This window comes from Panthera tigris, chromosome B4 (genome assembly GCF_018350195.1).
Source record: "Panthera tigris isolate Pti1 chromosome B4, P.tigris_Pti1_mat1.1, whole genome shotgun sequence".
In the NCBI taxonomy this organism is placed as follows: domain Eukaryota; kingdom Metazoa; phylum Chordata; class Mammalia; order Carnivora; family Felidae; genus Panthera; species Panthera tigris.
The window spans coordinates 71,720,298-71,739,414 of NC_056666.1; the positions used below are offsets into that span (position 1 = coordinate 71,720,298).

Here is a 19,117-nt window from a genome sequence, read left to right on the forward strand (position 1 = left end):
CTATAGCCAATTGGTCAGAAGCACAGGTGACAACCAAGACTTGGTTGGAGTCTGAAGTGGTGTGTGTGTGTGTGTGTGTGTGTGTGTGAGAGAGAGAGAGAGAGAGAGAGAGAGACAGTTTTGTGGGACTGAACTCTTAACCTGTGGATCTGATGCTATCTCCAGTGTCAGAATTGAGTTTACTGTAGGAAACCCAGTCAATGTCCATTGAGAATTGGAGAGTTGCTTTGTGATGTTGTAAAAACTACTTTTGTCCCCTATCACACTCCTCTGAAACTGCTTATGTCACCTATTACCTCCCACTGCTAAATCCAATGACAAATTTTCTTCATACTCAAAGAATGCTATTTGAGCTACAGGAGAATTTGCAGTCTTTATAAAGCCACTTTATCAGAGTCATTTGACATAGAAGATCATTTCCTCTGGTTTTGAAAAAAAAATTAACCAAACTTCACCCTTTCCTGTTCCTCATTTTTCACTGGACATGCTTTCCTTCTTAGTCTGCTTTACTGGTTTTTCCACATTTTCCCAATGCAAGTGTTGGAGGGCAAAGTCCTAGAGCTCAACACTTGGATCCTATCTCTTTACATAGATTAACCTTCCATGCAGTCCTGGCTAGTTCGAAGTTTCTCTCTAGTGCAGATCTCTCCTCCAAGCTCCAGACCATGACTGCTGGACACCTTCATGTGGATGTCTAGTCACAAATTCAAGCTTATGGGTCCAAAACCAAACTCCCACGCCCTCTTACTCTCCTGTAGTCTTACACATCTCAAAAATAGCAACTCCATTTTCACAGTTTCTCAGGTCAAAATCTTGGAGTCCCTTGACTCCTTGACTCCCTTTTTTCCCCCTCAGACTCATATCCAGTACCTCAGACACGCTTCAGATTTATTTCAAAACATACCTATTATCCACACCTACCACTACCATTCTGGTTCAAGGCCGTTATCCTTTACTTGAATTAAAGAACTGGTTTCTTTAAAACAACATTTTTTCTTCAGATCTCTGCTAAAATATCACCTTATCAGAGAGTCTTCTCCTAACAATTCATTATAAAGTCCTTCTCCCAACCATCACTCTCTATGACTCTCACCCTGCTGCATTTTTCTCACTAGTACCCATCATTTCCTGACATGTACTTACTTATTTGTTTCTATCCACTAGAGTGGAAAGTCATGATGGCAGAGATGTTGTCTGTTTTTGCTTTTTGGTTTTACTGTTGAATTCCCAACACCCAGGAAAGTGGCCAGCATAGTTTGTTCTCAGTAACTAAGAATGAAGAATGATATATACAACAGTGATAGTGGACCAACAGCCTCCAAGATGGCTCCCAATGATCCCTGTGTCTGGTATTCATGCTTTTGTATACACCCTTCCCACAGGAAGTAGAACTGATTGACCTGTGTCACTAGTGGCAGAAATGACAATGAGTGACTTCCAAGGTGAGGTCATAAAAGATGTTGTGGCTTCTATCTCGCCCACTCTCTTGCATTAGTCATTGCGTCAGGGAAGACAGGATTGTGTCATGAGGATGTTCAAGTGGTCTACAGACAGGCTTGTGTAGGAAGGAACTGAGGTCCTGCTAACAAGCAGCACCATTCAAAAGTGAAGTATTTTAGGAGCAGATTTCGAACCTTAGTCAAGTTTTTAGGTGACTGCAGCTTTGGCCGACATTGTGACTACAAGTTAGAACCTAGGCCAGAACCCCTTGACTACCTTGCTCCCGAGTTCCTGATCCACAGAAATTGTGTGAGATGATGCCTGTTTATTGTTGCTGTGAGGTGCTAAATTTGGTAGAAATGTATTATACCACAGCTACTAGAACCTCTTTGCTGGTTCTCCTTGGGAATTTTGCATTTGCTTTCCCTTCTGCCTAAAACTTAATTCCCTTAGATAGTTTTATGTCTTAATCTCTTACTTCCATCATGCTTCAGCTAAAATGTCATGCTATGCAGTTATGCACCAAAGCAACAGTGGATACAGGATGTGATATCTGGGAGGTATATGTAATAAGATTAAGTAAGTGATTGGACATGGGGGATAACAGGAAGAAGTGAAAATGATTCTCAGATTATTGGCTTATGTAACTAGTTTGTGCCATTCCCAAATTTTGGGAAAGAGGATTGGGGCAGAAATTATAAATTTAATGTTGGACCCACTAAATGTGAAATGTCTAAGAAATAGCCAAGTGGAGATATCCAGCATGCAAGCAAGCATACCATTTGCAACACAGAAGAGAGATCTGGGCTGGAAACAAAGACCTTGAAATCGGGACCAGCTATACAATTTGCAGTGCCCAGTGCAAATGAAAATTTGCAGGGTTCCTTGTTCAAAGAGCGCATGAGGTCCACCAGCTGCCAGATCCCCTTCCCACCAATTTGTAGGACTGACAGACCACGCCCTGGCTGAAGGTGGGGAAGTGGAGCCAAGTATCTCCCCTTCTCATGGACTCTAGGCTCCAAACCACATTAAAGGGACAGCCTCCAAGAGATTGCAACTTCCATGCAGGATGCCCTTAGGTAGAGGATGGGCAAGAGGCTCACTCTCGCTGGTCACCCAGCGGGTGCACTGTGGCACTGCCACTCTAGGGCAGGAACAGCTGCCATCCTGCCCCACCTTACGACACCATGGATGCACGCACATGACCCCGAACTTCCCTATGCCTGTGCCTACGTCCTCTTGGTGCTAGTGGTCCTGGTCCTGGGTAGGGCAAAAAGGAGCGTGGGCAAGGCTGAGACCCTATCCCTGGGAGGCAGAGAGGCAGTGTGGGGCAGGACTGTATGAGAACTAGCACACTTCTCTGTCTCACTGAACTCCAGATATAAAACAAAAATTCAAAGATAATGTTATTAAGAATTTTAAGCTGGCAACCACAGAGCATTAAGACCCCAAGCATTAAATCCCTTTGAGCGCAGGAACCTCTGTAATTGAACTGTTCCTATGCCCATGAAACTGGCCCTGTTTGGAAAAGATGGTAAACTTGTAAGACTGAATGACTTCAATAGGGAAAGATGACAAGGAAAAGGGACAGGATCAAAGCCAGAGAAGCAACAACATTTAAGAAATGGGCAGAGAAAGGGCATCCTGTGGTGAGGCAAAAGTTGTAATTAATCAGAAGACCAATGAAGGAGAAAATACTCGGTCTACCTCCCCTGATTTGGAAAAGCTTTGCAAATCCAATAACCTGGCCACATATTATTAGGCACATTTTATTTCAATAACTATTCACAACATAATGATAGTTTTTCAGGGTCAAGTGTGTGATTCTTACATAGGCGTATTACCTTGATTATATTTGAAGCATATATTATTCAGTTGGGAAAAAAATATTGCATGAGAGAAGCTACAGGAAATAAAATAGATTGAATGAAAGAATGGAATTTACCAATGATCGACTCATAGGTAACCTAAGTAAATAATTAATTTCCCTTCCAGCAACAACAGTTACCTTTACAAATAAGGCCAGCAATGTCTCTCTGCAACATTTATAAAGCACCAAAAATGTAAACCCTAAAATCTATGAAGAATTTCAAATGACTCATGGGACCTGTTACAAAATCCACCACAAGAGTTTTATAACTACTAATGGAATTTGAGCAGTCTTAGGCCATACAAACCAGACCATTTGGGGAGAGAACTATGGCAGAAAGTTGATGAGACTTTAAAAGCTTACAATTGATGGGGGAAAAAAAGTGATTTTTTTTTTTTTAACGGATTCAGAATGTCTCTGGAAGTGGTTTATAAAATGGCCAAGAGCCCAGATTCTAGATGCTTGGGTTAGAACCCCAGCTCTGCCACTTACTTCCTATATGTGACTGATTTTGGATTATTCAGTCATCCTGTGTTTGAGTAAACGTGGTAATAGCTCCTAGGGTTGTTATGAGGATTAAATGCATGAATATAAAACATTAAAAAAACTATGGTTGGCACATAAAAAGCACTATGTACACATTTGTTAAATGGAAATTGTGATAACTGATCATGTCACTAAAATGTGTTGGGAATTTCTACTTTAGTAGGTCCCATAAAGCTTTGGGGAGAGAGTTCACTAAGAGAAAACATTCTGTTTTCCCTCCTTCTCGTTCTTTTTTTCTTCTTTATTCTCCCAGCCCTCCCCCCTTCAGATACTGGATATTTTCTTAAAAGTAATTTCCACATGCCTTATGGTGCATATTCATGGCTGTTCTCCACTTATGATTGCTCTCAATGCTTTATTTCTTTCATACAGAAACTCAAAAAATAAGTATATGGGAGAATATGATGCACAGTAGACTTAGTGTTATCATAATAATAATTCTGCTACATTAGTGGAAAAAATATAACAAGTTTCTATGGGAAGTGTTAGACAATGAACGCAACAAGGATCTAAAATATAACTTCTAGCCCTTTTGACAAGTCAAAATGGACCCATCTGAATTCGTCAGCTTCTTTGAAAACAGTTCTGCAGACTCACAATCCCAGAAACCTGCAGTTCAAAGTACCCCCGTGTGTCTTAAAAGTAGAAATCCCTTTGTATTTGTCTTATTGCTTCCTTTGGTCTCCGGGAATACATTCTTCCACTCTGCCTCAATTTTACTTTAGTACTTTCTTTGTTTCCTCTGGTTATTATAGTCCCCCCCCCCCCCCCCCCCCCCCCCCCCCCGGCTTAGAGTTTGCACCTAACCATTGTCGAGTTCTTTGGCCTCGTTTGCATTTTTGATACGTTGGACTGAGCTTTCATGGTCCAAACGGGCTGCAGGATGATCCTCTTGCGACCACTCCCTGCGTGTGCTCCCGCGGGCGGGGGTAGGGGGCGCTTTTCTCGCCTCCTACCTCTCTTTATGCGGAAATCTTCCTGCCTTTTGTGAACACGCTTCTTTAGATCCCTCTCTCTCACTCTTTGTCTTTTTTCTTCTGTTGCTTATTTTCTACGAGTTTGCCTCTTTCCTGTATAATCTCCCTCTCCCTCGCCCCCCGTGGAATACACGTTCTCTCACTTTGGAAGCAGAGTAATTGATGCTTGAAGATCCTCCATTGGCTCCACGGAGCCTTTAACCCCGTTCTGGCGTGCTCGTCTTCAGGGTTCTTCACCTGAGCCGTAGTGGCGTTTACTGCAGAGGCAGTAACACACGTCAAAGAAAGCAAGCCCCAGTATGTGTCCATATATGACCTTAGAACAGAATTCGGGGAACCCTGTCCACTCCCACCCTCGCGTGCTCTCCCCCCTCCCCCCTTCCCCGAGGTCACTCGCGGGCAGAACGCGAGCGCCGACTACTCCTTTTCGCGTCCCGACTTCCTTCTGAGAGCCCAATAAACCCTGGGGAAGTTTAATCATTCCGCAGCGAGCCCGGGCTCTCTCACTGGGCATGCTCAGTGGCCGGGCCCCGCTCGGCTGGCGAGTGGTTCGTCTGGGGCGCAGGGCTCGGGTCGGCGGCCGCCTCGGCTGGCTTCCAGGAGCGCGGGCTGGGCACTGCGGGCCCTGAGCCGGGAGCCAGAAGCACCCCGCGGTCCTCGCCGGAACGCAGGGCCCCGCCAGAGCCGCGGCGTTCCAGAGCCCGGGGGCCCCCAACTTCGCGCCAAGTTCGGAACCGCCTTCTGGGGGAGCCATGCAAATGATGACCAGGGACATTCTGCTAGAAATGGATCAGGAGGAGGAGGACGACGACGACGGGGATATCGGTGAGCTGGGGTTCTCCGGCTTGGGCCGGGGCCGGAAGAAGTTGGGGACTGCGCGCGGGCGCTGCGCTCTGCGCGGGGGCGGCTAGCGGGGACCAGCGGGCGCCGGGGTGGTGGGAGCCCGCACCGCCGTCCCGGGGCCGCAATGCGGCCGCTTCGCCGCTCGGCTCTCAGCGGGCCGGCGCCCCGTGGAGGCCGGGGAGGCGCGGGGCGCGCACGGGCCCCCGATCGCAGGATCTGGGCGGGCCGCGGACGCAGCGTCTAAGCACTCGTGCTGGATACGGGGAAGTCTGTGGACTCTGAAGCGGCAACTTTTGGGTCATTTCCTTCGCCTGGAACCTGCACTGGGGACCCGGCCCCGGTTCAGAGAGCGGGGGTGTGACCCACCTGCATCCGCTTTAAAGTGAAAGCAAGGAGCCACTCTGGGGGGAGGGTGGGGCGCCTCGGTAACTGATTTGTGGCTGCGGGTGGCAACCCGGGATCCTTTTTTCAGCCGCAGAGCCCGCGGGGGAAGTGATTGGAGGAAGAAGCCCTTGTCCGGGGTGGGGCTGGGGGGGGGATCTCTGAACATTTCCTGCAAGTCCAGAGGGCCCTGGCGCTTGGCGGGGTGGGGAGTGGTTGGGTGGGGCAAGCCTGGGGTGTATCATTTCTAGTTTGAGTTAAAAATGTTTAGAAGTTGTAGACGGAACGGAGGGGGAGCTGTTTAAGAGTGAAATAACTACAGCAACAAACAAAAGGGATTGGAGGAGGTGGGGAAGGGGAAAACAATTGGAGGAGCAGGGAGAACATCACTGTCAGGGAATGATGACATATTGGGTCTCTCCAGAAGACTGGCAATTAAATTACCGTGCTGGTCTGTTCAGCGACTCCGAGTCTGTTTCCTGCACGCCAAATCAGTTTAAAGCGAAACAGTTCCTGCTCAGATCCTGAAGTCCTATTCTTCACTAATAACAACTTTAGAAGTAACTTAATTCTAGGAGCTAGGTGTGGTTTTTCTTTATCATTTTCTTTCTTTTTTTTTTTCCGGCTGTATTGAGCTACAGTTTACATAGAATATTTTGCAAGTTTAAAGTGTACAACATGTTGAGTTGATACGGTTACATGTTGCAAAATGATTGCCACTATGGCTTTAACCAATACCTCCATCAACTCACAAAGTTACTGTTTCCTATTTGTGGTGACAACATTTAAGGTCCACTCTCTTAGCAACTTTCAACTACATGATACAGTATTAATTATAACCACTGTGCTGTACCTTTCATCCCCAGGACTTGTCTTATGGCTGGAAGTTTGTGCCTTTTGACCAATATCTTCTCCCCTCCACCATTCAATTTCACCTATAAGTATTTGTCTTTGTGAGACTTACTTCACTTAGCATAATGCCCTCAAGTTCCATCCATGTTGTCCCAAATGGCAGGATTTCCTTCTTTCTCATGGTTGAATAATATTCCATTGCCCACATTCGAGGGTGAGGAGGTTGAGGAGGGTGCTGGTGGTGGTTATTATATATATGCACACACACACACATACACAAACACATCTTTATCCATTCGTCTGTAGATGGACAGTTGTTTTCATATCTTGGCTATTATAGGTATTGTTCACTTAAATCAAGAGAAATTGGTAATTTCCTCGTTGATGAGGAACACATTGAATAGAGGAGCTTATGCTCCACGATTTAGCATAATTGTTCTCATTTGAGAACAATTTATTAGATGGAGGGAGCAAGTAGTGTTTTTTTATTAGAAAGCTGAAGCTCACAGGTTGATCTGCCTAGTTAGCTTTTCACATAGCTAGTAAAGATTCAAATCCAGGTTTTCTGACTTGCAAGACTTATGTGGATTAATCCCCTTTCCACCTGGTCACCAGCAGTCAGATAATATATAATGCTACTATTTAACAGACTTTACTGGTAAATCATAGTTACATAAAAATATAAATCATAGGAGCAGACTGTAAAAAGTTACAGTAAACTAGCACGGTCCATTTCATAGGAAAATACTCTTGCCTGTTATGGTGAGGTATCATCACTGTTTATACTGAGTATTGTGAACAAATAGGGTAAAAACCCAAATGGTAACTGAAATAAAGAGACTCTGATCTTTGTTCCACTGTGCCATCAACAGATCTCAGTTTAGAAAAAACTACTTTGGTCTAGTCTGTGTTTACCAGATGAGGCATCATAAAATTTATCTTAAGTGTGTGGCAATAGGTTATTTTTATTTATTTAAGTTTATTTACTTGAGAGAGCGAGCACACGCACATGACCGGGGGAGGGTCAGAGAGGGAGACAGAGAATCCCAAGCAGGCTCCACACTGTCAGCACAGCGCTCAACTCGGGGCTTGATCCCAGGAACCATGAGATCACGACCTAAGCCAAAAATCAAGAGTCCATTGCTGAACCAACTGAGCCAACCAGGTGTGCTGGTTCTTTTTATTTTTTATTTAAAAAAAATTTTTTTTAACGTTTATTTATTTTTGAGACAGAGAGAGACAGAGCATGAACAGGGGAGGGGCAGAGAGAGAGGGAGACACAGAATCTGAAACAGGCTCCAGGCTCTGAGCAGTCAGCACAGAGCCCGACGCGGGGCTTGAACTCACAGACCGCGAGATCATGACCTGAGCCAAAGTCGGCCGCTCAACCGACTGAGCCACCCAGGTGCCCCTTATTTTTTTTTAATTACAGATGTAATTTATGCTGGTTCTATCAAGTCAACCAGTAAATATGTTTTAAAAAGTTAAATATCTCGGGGTGCCTGCATCTGACTTCAGCTTAGGTTCATCTCGTGGTTCGTGAGCTCGAGCCCTGCGTCGGGCTCTGTGCTGACAGCTCGGGAGCCTGGAGCTGCTTCAGATTCTGTGTCTCCCTCTCTCTCTCTGCCCCTCCCCTGCTTGTGCTTTGTCTTTCTCTCTCAAAAATAAATAATAAACATAAAAATTTTTTAAAAAATACTTAGAAAGTTAAGTATCTCTATCCCTCCATCACCCCTCCCTCTGTGGGCTGCTGATATTATTACTTTACTGTGTGTAGGGGTCACTTCAACATTATTTTATGTTAGGCAACAGATATCATTTAAGTAGGTCTCCACAATTTTTGTTTGTTATACAAACTCAATGTGGATTGCAGTGATTTTATATCAAGTGGAAATGTTTACCATGTCAATAGAAAGTTTATGACATTGTAAAATAGGTAAGTCTTTTTTTTAAAGGTTAGAAGTAGGCTGATGGTATATAGCCTTTTACAAAATAATTGTAATTTTCAACTTAGGGGAGGTCGTGGTGAAATGACGATTATAATTTTAACTTGTGCCCCTAGTTTCATATGCAGAACTATGGTTAAGCTGTTGACATCTTTCTCCTAGTACTTGATTGTCATTACTGATAGTTGTATAATTTAAAATCCACTCAGGTACTGAAGATTTCTACGTAATCCCTCTATCAATATTAACTTTATAATTCAGAACAATAGAGTTATTTTTGACATAGTTCCTGAGTAAAACATTTATCATCGGCTAATTTACAAAGGATGAAAAGAGAATCTTTTTAAACTAGATGTGGTCCCTGGTTATATCATATGAATGTTTTATATATATATATATATATATATATATATATATGGAAGTGTTCCTGTAGTGGACTGGGACTTAGGGCTCCCCGCCCCCGCCAGTGGGTTTCTGCTTACCTTTACCTTTAAAGCACTATTCAGTGCTTTAAGTGTAAGGATTACCTCCTTGTTTGACATGAACCTGTCTAAAGAGTCAAAGATGGTGAATGTTACTATGAGCATCTTTTCCATATTTGCTTAACTCATTGCCACCAGAAATTGGTCCCAGAGGTTTGTGAATGAGGCAGCCTGTTGGTATAAGAGCATTTTTTCAAAAGACCACTTACTTTCTAAATCAGCTCCAGCAACCGAATGCAGTTGTGATCCCTGGGCACTGGTGGCAGGAAATATGTGACTTTTAGCCCTTATTTCACTCATGCTGGTGGAGATCACATGGCAAGGCAGGTTTTGTGCACTTGGTGTGCAGAAGAGCATTCCTGGCTGCCTTTCTCCCTCCTCCCGGCCTTTAATCAGTGAGTAGAATGCAACATTTCTTCCTGTTCATGTAGAAAGTGACAGAAAACTCTTTTACAGCCAAAATGTAGATATTTTGTGTGCTGTTTTATTTTGCGTATGTGTGTGGTTGTTTTGTTTTTGTTTGGTTTTGTTTTGTTTTTGCATTTCTATGGTTCAGACTTCGCTTAGAGAGAAAAAGTGTTCTCAGGAATAAGTCATGTAGTTCAGGCAAAAAGATTTTGTTTAGATGCTTGGCTGGTTGCTTTGGGATCCCAGTCTGTTTATGATAGAGTTTAACTCTCTGATCCCCACAGCTGATGGGGATGTCATTGATTTGGGGAGTTGTAAGAAGAAGCCCATCACCTCTGAGTGATTATGGTCCAGCTGTATCTCTCAAGTGTCCTTATTGGCTCCCTTCTCGCTTTTGCATTTTTACAGAGACTTCTTCATGATTTCTATCCCTTCACTATAAAGTTTGTTTAATCACCTACAAATGTGGTCCTAGCCTCAGTTTTGCTTAATCAGTATTAACTGAGAAAACTTTCTGTGCCAGGTCCAGGATTAGGTGCTGGGCTGGGTGTTGGGAAACTAAAAATAAGTGTTGCACCCCTTGGCCGTGGAGAAGTAGGTTCGATGGAACCAGCCATTTGCAGTAAGTGCTATTACTGAGGTATGTACACAGCTGTGGGAGGATAATGGGAGACATTTTCACAGAAGAGATTGCTGGGCTGGGTACTGAAGGGCCAGGCGGTTGCAGTGGCATAGCAGAAGGAGAGTCTGGATTTCCACGTAGTTCCCTGTGGTGGAAGGCAGCCGCTACAAGGCTAGGGAGGCAGGCAGGGGCCACACCTTGAAGAAGCCTCTGTATGTTTTAAGGATTTAGGATTTGGAGCTACTGAAAGATTTTGAGGAAAGGAGTGATGGGATCAAATTTGCCTTAGGAAAAGATCTCCCTGGCAGCATGTTGGAAAATGGGATTGGAGAGGGGACATTGTAGAAGTAAGTCTTTCTAGCAGTCGGGTTTGGAAATGCCTGTAGTGGCCATGGGAATAGAGGGGAGTGGTCTGAGAGTTTAGGAAAGAGGTGACATCTCCGAGGCATCAGACCCATGGCTTCCAGAAACAGCGTGACTCTTAGACTTCAGCTGAGTGATTAGGTAGAAAGTGGTGGCAGGTGTGCAGGGGGGGAAACCTCTATTGTTCCAGCAAGTCTTAATACTTTTCCCCTCTGCTTTGGCTCAGACCAATTCCTTTCTTTGGTAATACCAGACTTACCTCCTCTGTTTTTCAGGAGGAGCCTGTCACAAAACCCAGAAAACTGTTACTGATCTTCATTGTCCAAAGTGCCCACTAATGAATTGTCGCACCCCTTCTTTTTCTGTGCTACACAGTCAGCACTCACTTTGTATTTTGTCTTTGTTGTTCATTATCTGCACAACTAGAGTGTAAATTTCTTGCATTGGAACTAGGTCATCTGAGCCCTCTAGAGATCATGCAAAATATCCCAAACATTGTAGACATTCGTTGCTATAATTAAAAAACAATTTCTCTTCCTCGCCTGCCTCTAACATATCATAAGCTCCCTGAAGGCAGGTGTCTTGTGTGTTTTGTGTTCCAGGCTATGTCCCTCATGCCTAGAATGGGGCTTGCTATTGAGTAGAAGCCAAGCCAAGCATTATTGAAAGAATCAAGTGAATTGCTCTTTTTAAATCATTTGATTAACATTCTGCTGAGTGGTTTTATGGCCCTGGTAGAATTCCCTTCCATGGCACTTTGAGGTTCCCTACTATCTGTTATAACAATGTTGATTGTACCTACTCTGCCAGGTTCCTGGGTCCTTGACCCACCAGTACCTCACTATCTCAGAAGGAGGCAGAGACATGAATAGATAATTGCAGTAAGTCTGTGATTAATGCTGTAATCAAGATGTGTACCGGGGTAGTGGTGGTACCAAGGAGATTCTTGCTGCAGGGACTCCAGATACCAGCCCTGGGAGGGATGAGAAAGAGATAAGGGGCTGGGGCTAGGACAGCGTGGCTCCAGCATTCTTAAATGTGATTTCTTAGAAAGTAAGCTTTGGTGCTACCTTTGCCTTATTTGCTCTGGCAAGGGGATCATAGATACATACTATATTCTCTACCGGGAGAATGATAGTTAACAAACAAAACAAAGTAAACTATCCTTACACTTTTTTCTTTGAGTATAGTTTTGTCCTTTTTTTTTTTTTTTTCATAAACCTGTTACTTTCAGTTTCAAGTCCTTAGTCACGATTTATCTTATGTGTTCTAACTTTCAAGTCCAAGAATTGCTTTCCAAAAGGTTTCTCGTCTCCTTTTATAATTCCCATTGTTCTTTAAACCTGACACAAACACAGCTCTGAAAAAGTTCCACATGACATTCCTTTCTTTTTTATCCAGTAGTTTCAATAGTCACTTATGTTGATTGCCGTGTGTGTGTGTGTGTGTGTGTGTGTGTGTGTGTGTTTGTTTGTTTTCCTTTTGGAAACCGGTAAATGTAGACCAAAAGCTCCTGTGAAGGTTTCTGTCAGATATTTAAACTCTGACATTCTTGAAGGGAGATTATAATACATTATTAAGAATCTCGCAATCTAGCTTAAAGTTAAAAGTTGGTCTTAAACTTTCAAAGGGTGTTTGTAGCAGTTTAGATTAAAATGATTACATTTTAATAAAAATTTCTACTCCAGCTAATAATTGAGGTTTTCTTCTGTTATCAGTGCTTATCAGTTTTGTGTTTTGTATTCTAGCTGATTCAATCATACATCTGAAGGTAAAGCTTATATAGTCTTAGAGGGAGAAGTGCTATCTTACTCACCTTTGTACTTCACAGCCTGCATATCATAATGCTTTTCACATAGTAGATACTCAAACATTTGCTAAGGGACTGGTTTTAAGGTTTTAATGGAAGCTTCGTATGCTGTAGATTAAAGCTTGATCTGCTTTTTTTTTTTTTTCTTTAGCATTTATTCATCTTTGAGAGAGGAAGAGCGCAGGGGAGGGGCAGAGAGAGGGAGACAGAGGATCCAAAGCAGGCTCCATGCTGTGAGCGCAGATCCTGACGGTGGGCTCCAACTCATGAACCCTGGTTCATGACCTGAGCAGAGCTCTTATGTGAGCCACTCAGCCCTTTGAACCACCTGGACGCCCCAGCTTGATCTGCTTTTCATACACTGATCCGCTTTGTGATATAGGCCTGAGTCTGTGGAAAAATCACCAGTTTTAGAACAGAAAAACATCATTTCCAATTGCTTTCAACCAAGGAAATGTACTTCTTGACTGGTAACTCATGTAAAGACAGAGACTGTGAAAAGTTCGTGCAATCAAGTGATTGTCTCAAGTCGTTATCATTATTACTGCTCTTCCTTTAGTTTTGCCTTGCTTTATAATACTGCAGCTAAAATTAATTAGACTCCATCCCAAGAAGTAGCCTATTGAAGAAATACTGGATGCAAATGTCAACAATAGCATATTGTGGATGTGTACCAAAGAGCAATTCAAATACTCCTCAGCCAAAATATCAGATGGAACGTTTGCATAGGAGACTAGTCGAAGGGTTGATAGGCAACTTTCTCTGTCATGGTCTTTACTACTGCTCTGGCTACGGGTCCCAATGCTGACTGGGAGAGCTAGCTGCAGGCAGTTATTCAGTAGGTAAAAATCCGAATGAAAGAAAATATATTCTTTGGTGAAACCCAGATGTTGTTTTATATTTAATGCTTTTAATCTAGGACATTGAAACTCTACTGTTTCCCACATTATTTAAAAATACAAATACTTGAAATTGGAAGGAAAAGGATACGGATCTTTAAAATTATCTTTTTAATTTTAATTTTAACATTGGCAGAACTTTAGCCATTGGTCAGGCGTGCAAATAGATGTTCTTTTGCAAAGTGCAATTATGCAAATTATAGGCCTGTTTATAAAGCTTGTTTTATATAAACTGAGATTGTATTTGTATAATTGAATTTATTACGATTTCTCCAGACATTCTATCTAGATATCTGAAAAATAATCCTTGGCTTGGCACAGACAAAATGATGGCTAAATTTTTCTTGTGGCATTATATAGACACAACCTTAAGTATGTTTTTTTTCCTCTGATTTGTGCTTAGATTTTAAGAAAACTAAATTCTAAACAAGAATTATACACCCTTCTGACATATAAAACTCAGACCTTTAACATTATTTTACAAATTTATATATAATAGGTATATTATACAACAATTTTTTTCATTTGTATCATTTTATTTCTTCCTACTGTTATTTATTACATAAACAAGTCTTAGATGCTTAATTTGTGTAAAAGGTCCTCTTTTAAGAAAAAATTTTTTTTTAATGTTTACTTATCTTTGAGAGAGGGAGAGATAGAGTGTGAGTGGGGGGAGGGGCAGAGAGAGAGGGAGATACAGAATCTGAAGCAGACTCCAGGCTCTGAGCTGGCAGCACAGAGCCTGATGCGGGGCTTGAACTCAGGAACTATAAGATCATGACCCGAGCCAAAGTCGGAGGCTTAACTGACCAAGCCACCCAGTCCCCCCGATCCTCTTAGTAATAAAAGAAAAAATCAACAAACAAGACCGACTGTTGTTTCTCAGTGATACAAATAATGAAGAAATAGCATAAATTGACTGATGGTAGATGCTACCTAGGAAAGGTAGGAGATTTTAAAGAGAAAGGGTGGAAAGTGAATCCCTGAAGAGGAGGGCGGGGGGAGGAAGAGTTTGTGAAAGCAGTGTTGATGCAGAGTTGGGAGACCAGGAGAAGAGAAATGGGGAGCGGGAAAGGAAGGGCTGGCAGTCAGAAGACCTGAATTTGTGGTTGGCTTTGCCAACCTGAGGCAAGTTTCTTGGCTTTTCTGAGCCTGTTTCTTCAGCCCCATGGGGCTGCTAGGAGGATGCAAGGTATATGTACAGTGCTAGGTATTTCCAGTCACACTCCATGAGTGGCACTTACAGTGTCACCATCATAATGAATTCATGTATTTAAAAGCAGTCATGGAAATGGCTGTTTTAATTTTTTTAAAAAGATAATCTTAGTTTAATTCCAGTGTAAGAAATGGCTACCCTTAACCTCAGAGATCTCTAAGTCCTTTCCTCATAAACATTGCTGTCTGTTCTGTGTTGCTTGTGTCACATTATGCGTGCAGAAAATGCCCACTAAGTGTCAGGTTAAGGATGATCATGACAGTGGCTGTGCTGCAGGCCCGTGTGTTTAAAGATAAAGGAGTTGGGCGCCTGGGTGGCGCAGTCGGTTAAGCGTCCGACTTCAGCCAGGTCACGATCTCGCGGTCCGTGAGTTCGAGCCCCGCGTCAGGCTCTGGGCTGATGGCTCGGAGCCTGGAGCCTGTTTCCGATTCTGTGTCTCCCTCTCTCTCTGCCCCTCCCCCGTTCATGCTCTGTCTCTCTCTGTCCCAAAAATAAAAAAATAAAATAAAAAAAAAAAAGTTGAAGAAAAAAATAAAGATAAAGGAGTTGAAGAATAGCATGTGGGTTCTGCAAAGAGATAGTTATTGTGTGTGTTTTTTCCTCTCACAGATCTTCAGACAGATGGACAGTGTCCTCCAAATTCTCTCAGGGAATCTTAGCAAAAAATCCTAAGGGCTGACACTTAGTAGGCTCCCAGTAAATGCTTCATAAATTCAGGAATTGTTTTTCCATCGGGAGTACCTGTGGCTTATCCCATTCTCTAATTGCTGTCAGGCAGTTCTAGCCCACATATGTGTGCTCCTGTGCGTCACCAGATAATTGTATGTGCTGTAAGTGAGGAAGGAGACATTTAAGTAAGAAGTAAATAGCTTGTGTTACCAATTGAATATTGTAGAACAGAGGAGAGGAAGATCAATGATGAGATTCTCAGTGGTCAGGGTTCTCCATGACTCTGGTGCTACTACTGAGATGTGGAAACATGGAAGATCATTCAGAGATGTTCTCCATTCAGTGAAGGGAGGGCAGTCATGTGGCACATGGTGGGCATGGTTGTTGACTTTATATTAAAAGCCCATTTGACATGGGGCACCTGGGTGGCTCAGTAGATTGAGCATCTGACTCTTGATTTTGGCTAAGGTCATGATCTCACAGTTTGTGGGATTGAGCCTCATGTTGGGCTCTGCACTGACAGTGTGGAGCCCGCTTGGGATTCTCTCTGCCTCTCCCCTGTGCATTCTCTTTCTCCCCTCCATCTCAATCTCAAACTAAATATTTAAAAAAATTTTTTTGACTCTACATCCTTCCCATTGCCCTCACCCCAGTTCTTGACCATTGTATATGCAGGCAGTCACTATTGGCCCCTCATTTTCTAAATGTCTTTAGAATTGGAAATGACCTGTGTCCTGAGCGAGGACCTTCTCAGCCACCTTGTTATTCTAGCACACCCAAACCCCACTCTCTGATGGTTTTGGGGATGCCTTGGGAAGCTACATCCATGTGGGTCTGAAGGGGAAGGGGAGAGACCTGGCCCTTTGTTTCCCTGTCTGAGGGGTCCACCCTGTCCCCCCCAAAGCCCTGGATAAGTCTAGGTATTAGGGATCAGGTGAAAGTGCTCTTTTCTTTTTTTATTAAAAAAAATTTTTTTAATGTTTATTTTTGAGGAGGGGGGAGGGGCAGAGAGAGAGGGAAACACAGCATCCCAAGCAGGCTCCAGGCTCCAGGCTCTGAACTGTCAGCACAGAGCCCAACATGGGGCTCGAATTCACACACTGTGAGATCATGACCTGAGCCTACGTCAGAAGCTTAACTGATTGAGCCATCCAGGTGCCCCCAAAGTGCTCTTTTCATGCCTTTGGATTTACAGGTGAAAACCTGAATTTGATGAGAGGTCATTATACTGGAGCTTAAAAGAAAAGGATGACTCTTTCCTATGTTGAAAGATTACTTCTGCCATCTATCTGTTATAGATTGCCTTACTTTGGTTGAGGGTGTGGGCTGGCATCTCATACCGTGGCTGTCTATGGTGAGGAAGAAATGGGCCTCTCTGCTGGCCTGTGCTCCTTTTTGTTTATCTTCCATTGGCTCCTCTTCCTGCTCCTCATTTGACCATCCTTCTCCTTAGAGTCCTGTGTTCGACCTCTGGCCCAGTGATCCCATAGGACAGATGGGCTTGCGCAGAGATAAAGACCCCTACCCTTTACACTTCAGTTTTACACAGAGGTGATTCAGAATCTAGCCCAGTCATTCACTAGCTGTGTGACCTTGAGTGATTAACATAATGTTCCCCTCTGCACGGTGGAGCTACTGTTGGAACTGACTTCTAGGGTGACTGTGTCAATAATGACACAATTAAAAAAAATCTTACTTTGTAGGGTTGTGATACTTGACACACTGAAAGCCTCCATAATTAGATGCTAATGATGCCAATATTGTGGATAGCTGTTTTTACTCGTATCTCAACCCAGGTTTACCTCTCTTGTTTTCCACTAGAGGTTTTAACCTTTCTCCCAAGGCTGTACCTTCCATTTATATAGCTCATTGTATTTGTCTTTTTTTTTTTTAATGTTTATTTACTTATTTATTTTGAGAGAGAGAGAGAGAGAGAGTAAGTGGGTGAGGGGCAGAGAGAGGGAGACAGAGAATCCTAAGCAGACATCACGCTATCAGCTCAGAGCCTGATGCGCGGCTTGAACTCACAAACTGCGAGATCATGACCTGAGCTGAAACCAAGAGTTGGATGCTTAATTGACGGAGCCACCAGGTGCCCCTGTTTTTGTCTCTTTCATTAAACTGTGAGCATGTTGAGAACTGTCCCCTCATTGAGCAGCACAGCGTTGGGCACATGCCAGGAGATCAGTAAATTCTTACTGAATGACTAAATGGATGAAAGATATTTATTTTTGATAATAAAAATGTATTGTTGAGGGTTTTTTTAAGTTTATTTTGAGAGAGAGAGAGCGTGAGCAGGGGAGAGGCAGAGAGATGGGGAGAGAGAGAGAGCAAGCTAGCGAATCCCAAGCAGGCTCCACACTGTCCACACACAGCCTGACTTGCGGCTTGAGCTCACAAACCATGAGATTATGACCTGAACTGAAATCAAGAGTCGGATGCTTAACTGACTGAACTACCCAGGCACCCCGAAACATACTGATTATTGAAGGACTGTGCTAGATTGGAAACGTAGGCCTTTGTATATAGACTGATCCTTGGGCAGGTCTTTATAACTTTGGAGCCTTGGTTTCCAGATCAGAAAAATGTCATAGAGATAATAGAGAAGGGGGAATGATACTTATATTATAGAATTGTTAGAAGGTTTAGTATATTAAATATATTAATATACTGTATATGAAAGGACAAGGGACAGTTCCTGGCACATAGTAGACCAACAATTAATAGAGTCATTAAAAAACAACCAAAAATGGAGAAATACAGTATAAATGACTGGCGTAACTTTAGTTAGATTTTCCAGTAGATAAGTGTCACAATATAAGTGTATCATCCCTTGGAATGTATATAATTTTAGTAATAAAGGTAAAAGAATATACTATAAAGGTTCATAAGAGAAATTTAAATGCTACTTTGATAGTCTTTACACTAGAGAAAATGTGAAAGAAATAACATTTCTTAATCTAGCAAACTTAAGATTTTAAAAATATCTTGTATTACAGTCTAAAGAGTGGTGTTCTTGATATTGAGCATGTGAAATTTTGATAAAATAAACCTTTAATATGTAGTTTTAAAATATGTAATATCACTTGAATGGTCAGTTATTTTAAATGGAGAAATTCTAAAATGTCTAATTTGCCCACAGGGCTAAAATTTCTCTTCATTAAGTATTATTAGAAAATTTGAAGTCAATAAAAACTGTTAAGATATAAATGGTACAGAGCCAAATGATACAACTGAAGACAAGAGCACACAAAGAAATCATTAACTTTATGGTTTGAATTGTTTTGAATTTAGTGATATAAAATAAAATAATCCCTACCTAATTTGCAAAATAGGTATATGAAATAACATTTTTCTTTTTGTGTTTTTGAGGTTTGGGAATGATTCAGCCTATATCCAGTTGTCAGAACTTAACCCCGTCAGACCCCTTCCAGCAGCATCAGCCCTAAAAAAGTTAGATATGCCATTTCATCTGGGTAGACCGAAGCAAGATGAAAGGAGGAAGCCTGTTTTTTTTTTTTTTTTTTTTTTTTTTGAGAGAGCATGAGTGTGTGAGCAGGGGGAAAAGCAAAGCGGGGGGAGGAGGGAGGGAGAGAACCTCAAGCAGGATCCACACTCCGTGCAGAGCCTGATGTGGGGCTCCATCCCACACCTTGAGATCATGACTTGAACTGAAATTGTGAGTCAGATGCTCAACCAACTGAGCCACCCAGGCACCCCAGGAAGGCTGTTTTTGTCCCCAACCAGAGTTAAAATTGCTTTATAGTTAAGTGTTGATAGAATTGACTTTCCA

General features: G+C 42.7%; 1 protein-coding gene across 2 annotated transcripts in view; it reads left to right on the forward strand.

The window, feature by feature from the left end:
• Positions 1–5,245: 5,245 nt before the first annotated feature.
• Positions 5,246–19,117, forward strand: part of ANO6 (anoctamin 6) — a 194,031-nt gene continuing 180,159 nt past the window's right edge. The window contains exon 1 of one of the 2 annotated variants that reach the window (XM_042992140.1): positions 5,246–5,658. In XM_042992140.1, the coding sequence (XP_042848074.1) occupies positions 5,586–5,658 (73 nt within the window). In that variant the 5' untranslated portion in view covers positions 5,246–5,585. The remainder of the gene's footprint in view (positions 5,659–19,117) is intronic. The other variant, XM_042992141.1, reaches the window with a different exon arrangement.